The 10,337-nt window shown below is 44.4% G+C and overlaps 1 protein-coding gene across 1 annotated transcript in view; it reads right to left on the reverse strand.

Moving 5' to 3' along the window:
• The window catches only part of Polr1a (RNA polymerase I subunit A), a 63,408-nt gene extending 53,280 nt beyond the window's left edge, over positions 1-10,128 (reverse strand). The window contains exons 1-4 of the mRNA XM_021164727.3: positions 9,954-10,128; positions 6,020-6,224; positions 4,141-4,290; positions 1,676-1,783 (exon numbers count right to left, since the gene is read on the reverse strand). Of these exons, the coding sequence (XP_021020386.1) occupies positions 1,676-1,783; positions 4,141-4,290; positions 6,020-6,224; positions 9,954-10,030 (540 nt within the window). The 5' untranslated portion in view covers positions 10,031-10,128. The remainder of the gene's footprint in view (positions 1-1,675; positions 1,784-4,140; positions 4,291-6,019; positions 6,225-9,953) is intronic.
• Positions 10,129-10,337: the final 209 nt, after the last annotated feature.

Here is a 10,337-nt window from a genome sequence, read left to right on the forward strand (position 1 = left end):
CATTCTTGGTTTATTTACTAAATAACGGAACCTGTCATTCTCATGTACACTGCCCTCGGGTCCCTCTTGCTAAAGGCACAGACTTGCTCCTAAACAGATACAACTTTATAGAGGACTTTGGCCCTGACACACTACACCTTTGGACGTATTTTTACAGATGTACTGACAGTAATTAAAAATTCACATCTGCTCCATATCCTAGTATGGCACTGGAGAAGTCAGCTACAGCAGGTGAACACAGATTGTTCAAGTCTCGCTATCAGTAATCACTCGGACAAGAATCTATAGTTAGCTATGGACCAGCAGGTACAACGCGCCAAGGCACAGAGAACACAGGAACACACTGCTTAACGACAGCAGAAGCAGGAGTAAAGCAGGCAGCAGGAGGCAGAGCAGAGCTGGAGGTGAGGAGAGCCCTCCCCTCCCTGAGAGGACCTGGCTAAGCTCTTCCAGCTCCCCAAAGCCTCTGCCAGGATCCGGGTGCTGTTCACTGCAGGCCAGATTAATACTCACTGCCTGAACATCAAGGACGTCACTGTCCCCTACCTATGCAAACTTGCCAGGATTAGGCTTTTCAAGAACACAACTGAGAAGAAGGTACTTGCTGAAAAGAAATTAATGTAGACTGTTTTTTAAAATTTTGTTTTGAAATTATGTGAACGTTACATTTGTCAGTGGTGTGTGCATGTGAGTGTCGGTGACCACAGAGGCATCAGATCTCTCTGAAGCAGGTGGCTGAGAGCCACCTGACATGGGTGCTGGGGAGTCAGACTCCTGGCTTCTGAAGAGCAGTACACACTCTTAACTGCTGAGCCATTGCTCTCTCTGAGAGAACAACTCTGAGTTCTTCCGGGGCAACTCTTGGAAGAAACGTGAGGAAAATCAAAGGGGGGTTAATGTCACTACTGTCTTTAACTGTAATGTCTTCTTTCTAGACAAATCTTGACTGTTTAACATGACCCTCACTCATAGTATCAAACCAAGAACATAAACTTTCTCAGGAAGCTATGACTAAGAAAGATCATGAACCCATTAGCAGGCTTGGAATAAGTGCAGGTTAATTTAGCTTTTAAGACAAGCCTTGGGGTGTAGCTGGGCTCTCCCTGATGCTTCCCCAGAGGGTCTCAGAGAATTCTCAGGATTCTCAGAGAATCCCACAGTGGTGATTCTCTTGGCCTCAAAGAGGCCCCCCCGGAAGCTTCTGGAACTCCCATGGGGCCCTGCCCTAGACCAGTTAAGTGGTATGAGACCTGGTCATAAAGTGAGTTCAACTTGAAGCTTCCTCTTACCTGATTACCCACCCCATCCATTCAGAGCAAATGAATTCTTTCACAGATGTCTCCAGGGAGAGAGAAGACAGCGGGGATTTAGAGAAAGTCCAGAGTAGGGGATGGAGTGGAGGTCACAGTAGACAGTGCTCTCAACACAGCTGCTTGCTAGATGCTATACTTAAACTAGTGCCATTTAACCCTCTAGTCAGCCCCGCTATAGCCATGAAGGTGAGGAACTGAACACTCATGCAATTTTGAAAATTTGCAAAGTCATGGGACTCATAAGAGACAGAGCTGGGACTGAAACCTAAGTCTACCCTGGGAAGCCAGAAACTTGTGCAGATGACGGGATAGAGAAACTGTGGTCACTATACTAAAAGCAGATCATTACACAGGTCACTTACGTGTGTGCCCTGGGACCCCACGAGGTTGTTCTGCAGAATTTTACTTGTGTATTCTTCTAACTCTTCTTGAATTTCGAAGGCGGAAGGATCTCCAGTTTCTTCCAGAAACTGAAAGAGAGGAAAACTACTGTGTTACTACAGTAAAGCGAGTGTATGGTGAGCACCATGGCTGGGACTGGCCTTTTCAAGGACGGAGATCAATCCAGGAAAGAAATCCATAGTTACTGTGTTACATTTTTAAATCAGTGAAGTGGCGCTAGGGATGCCACTGGCGGTGGAGCAGAGCACTCAGAGTAAATGTGAGCTGGGGGTCACTCACTGTTCTTATGCACCTAGGTGGGACACTAAGTGTCCTTATTCCTTATGCATCTCCGTGGAAGACACTATAGCCCTAAATTCATTTTGTAATTTGTTAATTTTATGCTTTTCATTTTGAAGCCCCCAAATGATGCAGGAACAGAAATCAATACCTAGAATGAGTACAAAGCTGATTATCAAATGGGACATCACCACTTCCCAGCCCCAACAAGGCGAGGATCCAAAGGAAATAACACTTGTACAATTGTACAGGCAGTCCAGGGCTTTAAACTTGAATTATGCAGGTTTCAGATTGGGAGCACCACCCAAGTAAAGCAGGAAGCCCTCTCTCTGAAGGAAGGTGGCCGTACCCTAGCATACGTGCCAGCAATCAAAAATAAGTATCCTATGACAAGGGAAGAGGAGAGGGTTTCTAACATATATTGACATCAAAGGCTGCCAAATGTATACAGGATTACATGTCTATTTGCATATTTATGAAGAAAAAAATAAAGATAGGAGGAAGAATATGAAAATAAGATTAAATTTGGATAAGAAAAATCCTAGGAAAACATAACTTCTTTAACTAAAGGCATGGGAGCATCTTTTACTCTCGATTCTCTTTCTTGTAGGCAAATCTGACCATGTATTAATTGTTTAGCTTTGTTCTCCTGGAAGCAATTAAGATGAGAATTTCTGCTAGTGGCAACAGTCTGTTTAGACTTGTTAGGCTGAATCTCCACCGAGAGGGCTGAGTGCCTAATGAAAACCCCAGCTCTTCTCTGCTTTCCCAGATCATGTCCTGAAGGCTCCCTGGTAGCACAGAACTACTATGAAACGTGAAATGCAGGCACTGTCCTATCTAATGCCTGTAGGACTCTCATCTTCTACTCTTTCTTTCAGGGCATTTTATAGAGAACTTCTTGAGGCTGGGAAGATGGTTCAGGAATTAGGCGCACGAGCTTGTCTTCCACAAGACCTGAGTTCAATTCTCAGAATCCATAGGGTGGCTACCTCCCTCCTGTAGCTCCAGTTCCAAATGATCCAATGTTCTCCCCTGGCCTCCAAGGCACCAGGCATGTAGGCAGAGGAGGGAGGACTTCTCTGAGTTCGAGGCCAGTCTTGTCTATATAGCAAGTTCCAGGCTAGCTAGGGCTTTAATAGGGATACCATCTAATAAAACCTTACTATGATAATCCAAACAGTAAGTTAGCAGTAATAAACTACTACCGTCTAACTCCCAGACACCAGTCAAGCCTGGAAAGTTCTTATCTTTTACAGAAAAATCGAATCAGAGCTGCTTGCTGTAGCTTGCAGATGTCAACTCATTAGGAGAATGGTTCTCAGGTGCTTCTTAGAGCAGCAGACTGTGCCAGACTCCGAATACAACAGTTCCTTTGTTACCAACAGCCTTTACATTCTTGAAGGTTAAAGGATTTATGTCTGATGTTCCCTCATGAGCAAAATTCGGCCAACATCCTTGTGGTAGGAAAGCCTCAAAGCAATGCGTCATTTTTACCACAGCACAGAACATGCCGCATGATTTAAAGTTTTTCTGTCGGGTGGAGCTCACTTTGACTACTTGAACTGAACTGCTGATAGGATCCTGACAATGCAGACCGGATTTGCTCCAAAGAACTATTTCTAAACAGGTTTGCATCCTCCTTTAACCCTTTAACCTTTCCTTTCCACTACCTCTGGTGGGCGGTGGGCTGGAAGGGAGGTTAAAGCATTTAAGAACCCTTATTAAAAGTAGGTTTTGAGAAATGTAAGCTACAATTCCTAATTATTTACTGCCACGATTTGTTCTGATTGTCCCAGATTTGGCCACAATAATCCCTCACCTGAGCTATCCTTTCGGGTGACTTTGAGTACCAACTTGCTGTCTGGCATGTCATGTCACAGACTACTGTAATTTCTCTGATCCTGGGTTATAATAGCCATTTCTTTAAGGAACCCTTGGACAAGGAATAATATGCCTGGAAGATTAGATGTACACTGTCACCTGCCTCTTCTACCACTGTTCCATACAGACCTAGGAAAATATCTAGCTATTGGCATCACTGTACCATACAAGGGCCAAAACATTCTGGAGACTGCTTAGGTGGCAATTAAGAACAACATACAAGCATCGCTTGGTATCCTGGTTTCCATTATTAACAACCTACCCTGCTGAGAATTTGCTCAAGCTCGTAGACTGCTTGCAGGGCTCCAACTTCCAGGACTCTCAGCTGGGAGATCAACAGGTAAATTGCAGCCCGAGGACAAGTCAGCATGTGGCAACTTAAACAGGAACCTCGAAGCAGCAGGTAGAGTTTCTAAAGAGTGGGGACAAAAGGAAACGGGACATCAGACAGAGACACAGTGGTGATTTTCAGTGCATACAAGAGATTTTTCTTCCCTTAAGAATTTCCTTAAAAGTTCTACTTCTGCTTCTATGCCTCGATAGCTTTTAGATCCTAACAACCAGACAAACATTTTTCTTTTATGGTTTCATTTTAAAGCACTCAAATTTGAAACTCACAATAGGATGCTCGGTCTGAGAAAAGGAATGCTTTTTGTTTTATATCAGCAAATAGTTATAATACTTAACTAATACAACAGCCTTCTTTAATATGCTAACAGACAAACTATGTCTGTATATACATCACAGTCTGAAAAACTCAAAGAGAACTCCTGGGGCCTAGGTTACTTGATACCGAACATACACCAGTGTCGTCTAGACGGGAGCTTCATTTGGAAGTTACTAGCCTTCCTTTTGGGGCTTTGCTTCTCCTGCTAAAAAGTCACAGTGCAGAGCCACCTGAAAAGCCAGTGGCCTCAGGAGCACCGGAATTCCCTCTATTACTAGGGAGGTGACTGCCACAGAGCTTTCTGAAGGGCACCCAGCCCTAGACGCAAAAGGTGATAAATCAGTGCATTAAGCCTGGGTCAGACCCTGAGCCTTGGATAGGTGGGGTGGCTCACTAAACCTTTCCCTCTTCCATGAACAGAATCAAGCTGTAGCTTTTCTCAATTGGAATCAGACTGAAATTCTCTGGGTAAGTCTGAAGGGTAAGCTGAAGTAACAGGATAAACATCCCTCATCTGAGACTAAAATGCCCAACTTCTTGAGCCCTGATATACAAACAAATTCAACATCTGACTTCATGGTTATGGACTCAAGTAAAGATGTAGGCACATTAGAAATACACACACTTCTCTTCAGGCTGTGTATATGAGGTATATAAACTATAAATGAATTCTTTGTTTATACTTGGGTTCTGTTGTTGCAGGAAATACTTAAAAAGTCGCCCAGCCATCTCTCCTGCCTGCTGGTGTTCCCACTCTAGTACTGGTACCGGCAGGCCACAACACTATGTCCTGGCTGGGTCACGCTCGGCGTGCTCTCCCCGCTGAGCTACTCTCCCAGCTAGCGATTTCATCTCGCTTCCACACCGCGCCCCACACACCCCACGATCAGCCATCTTAACACCTAGTTACCCAGTAGAAACATGACTCTTAAAACTTAATTATCCAATCAGATTTATGTAACAATAAGATCACAATTTACAAGATACCAATAATTTCAGAGCCAATTGATAATGATAAAAGCTACATCCCAATTATTCTAACCTTGTGAAAATCGTAGCTACTTACGGTGGTTTAAAAACTACTTGGGATCAGAATCTTCTTCCTGTTTGTCTGCCTCCATGTTGGCTTCTCTCCTCCTCCTGTTACCTCCCCCCCCCCTCTCTCTCTCCAATTCCTAGCTCCGCCTCCCTTTTCCTGTCCACTCACAGGCCTGCCACTGCCCTAATGTGATTGGACAGGAAAATCCTGCAACATTCCCTTCCTACAATATCACCATTATGTAGCTTATAAGCATTCTAAAATCTGAATTTATAATCAATTTCGGCCTCAAGCATTTCGGACAATGGGCACTCAGGGTAGACGGTTTCTAGGTCCATAAAGGATTTTTTTTTTCCTAAAGAGACAGGAACAGGAAGGAGGTGATCCCCACAACCTCCTAAGTCCCAAGACCCACACGCCCAGGGCAACACTTACATCAAAGAGGAAAGGGTTGTAGACTGTGAGCGGGAGGTCAATGTGGCCCAGGTGTCCAGAGCAGTTGTTGAAGTCCTGCACGCAGGTCGAGCATACTTCTTTGGAATCTGCAGGACCCAAAGCCAAATCATACAGGCCATTTGCTGAAGGGTTTCCCAGGTTGTCCACATAGCGAGGATTTGTAATGGATTTAACACTTAACTTCCTGAGGAGATTAAAGAAAGACCCAGGGAAAGCTCAAGTTATTGACTTCTCTGATGTTGAAGTGGGAGAGGCAGGTTATAAACCAGACCTGACTAAAAGCCCAACTTGTTCAATGAAGGAAATGTCAAACAATAACTCCCGTGCACAGAATAACGATTCAAGAAAATGAAACACAAATAAAATCATAAAGAAACAGAACTTACTTGGTGCAAGGTTTCTTCACTTTGTTTAATGGAACTGTCGAGTAACTTGCCCTGTACCCACCAAGAGCATTTCACTGTGCCAATGTGACAGTAAACATCATACATGCAAAATGTGCTCTACCCAACTGTATTTGGATGTTCATGCAAAGCAACAGTTGGAAAGTCTCCTTATATGTCACATAAATATACTTTTACAAGGCCAATTTTGCCTTTTAAATCTCTTCTAATTTAGAAATTTGAGGGAAGCCAGGCTGTCCCAAGACTTTCTCAGAGGCAGACCCTGATGTCTTTGTCAGGGAGTGACAAAGCCATTCTAGGGGAGGAGCCAGTGCCTCAAAGGAGTCAAGGTTGCAGCTTCTTTGGACCCAACCCTTCCCTCTGGGCTATGGTTACCAATCCTATGGTAGCTGTGTCTGAGGTATCCCGTATTCTCTTTGCCAACATTGCCCAACTTAGCTCTCTGTTGACCTTGGCCGTTTCCCCCCAATCTATAAATAGTATGTAGGATGCTGTGCTCCTACACTTGCTTGGCATTAGACATAGCTTGTGCAAGGCCTCCTGACCCCAGCTTTTATCCTCTCCATCCTCTATCTTTTCATCCCTTGGCAGGTCCCCTTCAGGACCCAGGTCCAGGTTAGAAAATAAATGTAGGGCAAAGATACCATCCCTATTTTGCACCCTAGGGGGAACAACAACAAATGATTGAGTTGTGTGGTCAGGTAAACTGACGGCAGTCCACAAAGAACAAAGCTGTGCAGAGCTGGGAGACTCCCAGGGTCAACGCCACTGTGAGCACAGAGGCAGCTCTGCTGCTGTGGCTCTCTCTCTCTTAACAACATGGTCGGTCACCTTTCTTTGGCTAAGCCAATGTCAACAGACACGTTATCTAACTCAAAGGTGTGTGGGTGGTCTCTTCATCCAGCATGGAGTCAGTAATGCTAAACAAGTTACTTAGCTGTCTTGTTAATTTTTGAAACTGCAATGAAATATACATAAAACTTAACATGTTAACCATGTTTAAGAGCGCAGTTCAATGGTACGAAGTACACAACACTGAGCCGAGCGCTGGTGGCACAGGCCTTTCATCTCAGCATTAAGGAGGCAAGGGCAGGCCGACATCTTGGAGTTCCAGGACAGCGTGGTCTACAAAGTGAGTTCCAGGACAGCCAGGGCTATACAGAGAAACCTTGACTCGAAAAACCAACAAACCAACCAAAAGAAGCCCCAAACCCCCACAACACATACCCTCTCTTTCACAAACTAAAAGGAACTGCCTTTCCACTCTAACACCTGGTTTCTATCAGGCTTCTGCTATGTCACCTACATATCACATTTTACCTTTTCTCTCTCCTGCCACTGCCCTAGGCCAGTTCTCCCGTCATGTTTTGTCCTTCCTTCCTCTTCCACCCTCGTACCAACAGCTGTCAGATCTATTCTGAAGTGAAAATGTAGCCAAGCAAATATCACCCTCACAACCTTCCTCGGAGTCTGCTCTTGGAAAAAGGAGACTTTCTATAGCCCACATCAGTAGTTCTCTGTCTTCCTAATGCTGCAACCTGCATAATACAGTTGCTTATGTTGTGGTGACCCCCAACTTAAAATTATGTCATCACTGCTTTATAACTGTAATTCTGCTTCTTTCATGAATTGCAATGCAAGTGTTTGATATGTGACCCACAAAGAGCTGGGAACTCACAGGTTGAGAACTGCGGACCTACAAAGGTTTCCCTCGATGAGACAGTGCTGAAAGTTTTGGATCTGGCACTAAACAATGAATGCTCCCTTTTAATCAAGTTAGAACTGGTAGCTGTCCATCTCCTTCGGAGTAAAGGCTATGCCCTTGAAATGACATGGGGGTTGGGGGTGGGGGTTCCTGGTCTCTACCTCACTTTATTCCAGTCACCTTGGCCCCTTGCTGTTCCTAAAAACCACAGGCGGTGAAGGGCTTAAATATTCATAGTGCCACTGAATAGTCACACAAGCTCAAAAACATATGAAAAGATGTGTGTCATCCTCAAATCAATGCAAGTCAAAACCACAGTGAGATACCACAACCCATCAGTGTATGATCAAAACAAACAAACAAACAAACAAACAAACCAAACACACAGCTAGAAAGGACTCACTCGGAGAGGATGGAATCTTTATGTATGGTTGATGGGAACATACGATGGTGCTGAAATTATGAAAAACTGAATAACTCTTCCTCAGAAAGTTAAAAATGGCATTAATGTCTAAACCAGGAATTCTGAGTCTGGGTTTGTACACACTTTAATAGAAGCATCATTCACAATTGCCAAAAATTGGAAATAGCCCAAATGTTCATCAGCAGATGAATGTACATATATATATATATACACACACATATATATACACACACACACACACATATATATATATACACACACACATATACACACACACACACATATATATATACACACACACATACACATATATACACACACACACATATATATCATGTTCTATTTACTTAACCCTAAAAAGGAAGGAAGTTCTGATCTACTTATCTCTAATTTTGAGGACAGTATGTTAAGTGCATAGGCCAGTTACAACAAGTCGAGGCTGACTGACTCCTTTTACTTGAATAGGGGCCTGAACAGTCAGAATAACTGAAATAGAAACTAGACAGGTGGTTGCCATGCGGCAGGGGCAGGGAAATGAGGACTGACTGATTACATATGGAGCTTACAATGGCAACATGTGTCCTAGAGGGGGTAGTGCTGGTGTTACCTGTGTGGTGTACCTTTTCTGGGTTTTTTTTTGTTGTTGTTGTTGTTGTTGTTTTTTTTTGGATTTTTCAAGACAGGGTTTTTCTGTGTCCACCCAGCTCAGGAACTGACTCTGTAAGATCAGATTGGCCTCAAACCCACAGAGATCCTTCTGCCTCTGTCTCCTGAATGCTGAGAGGGTTTGTTTTGTTTTGTTTTGTTTTGTTTTTCAGGACAGGGTTTCTCTGCATAGCCCTGGATGTCCTGGAACTCACTCTGTAGACCAGGCTGGCCTCGAACTCAGAAATTCGCCTGCCTCTGCCTCCCAAGTGCTGGGATTAAAGGCGTGTGCCATCACTGCCCGGCAATGCTGGTAGTTTTTAATGCATGTTGAGTTATTAATGGGAGTCTAAGAAGTGTGTATGCTATCGTAATCAAAATGAGGATTAGAGAAGAGTCCCCAGGACTTCATAGCCAGGGTCTTGATCCAAGATTTAAAAGTTCATCACCGCCTGGACCAGAGGAGACTAATTAGGAAGTTGATAAGCGTGTGACGTAATGAGATTATAAATGACATAAAACTAGCTGATTAATGAGGAAGATGAACGGATGAAAAAGCAGCAAGCGCATTCCTTCCCACTACCAGGTGCAAGCAGGCACTAGGCAGCCAGCCCCCCACCCCCCACCCGCGACCCCGCCGCCCGGGACTGGCTCGGCTCAAAGCTTTCTGGGAATCGTAGTTCCCAGTTCCAACTTCCACAACCCTGTTCTACACGCATCCCACTAACTCCTTACTTGAGCTCTTCGGCCGAATACATTCCGAAGGAAATGCCCTGAAGCCGCCTCCATGGTGTGTGCTTGGAGGCCAGCATCTTCCGAGTCAGTTTTGAGATCCGTCACTACGAGAGAAGTTCCAGTCAGCGGCAGAGAACTCCACTTGAGTCTTGCAGCGCAGAGCCACCATGTGTTTTTCCACTGCGCTTGCGTGCGAGAACCGCGGCTTGGCAAATTGGCTTGGACGAGTTCATTTTTGCTTTCGGGGTGGGTAAGGAGTGGAAGAAAACTGTCTCAAAACCCTCCTTCAGTTTAAAAACAAAGTTACACAGGAGACTTTAGAACAGCATTTCAAGTAAGTTTATTCGAGGTGAACGATGTGTACTGAGCGTTCCGCTGCTAGTC

This window comes from Mus caroli, unplaced genomic scaffold (genome assembly GCF_978045245.1).
Source record: "Mus caroli unplaced genomic scaffold, Mus_caroli_1 scaffold_7, whole genome shotgun sequence".
Classification (NCBI taxonomy): Eukaryota; Metazoa; Chordata; class Mammalia; order Rodentia; family Muridae; genus Mus; species Mus caroli.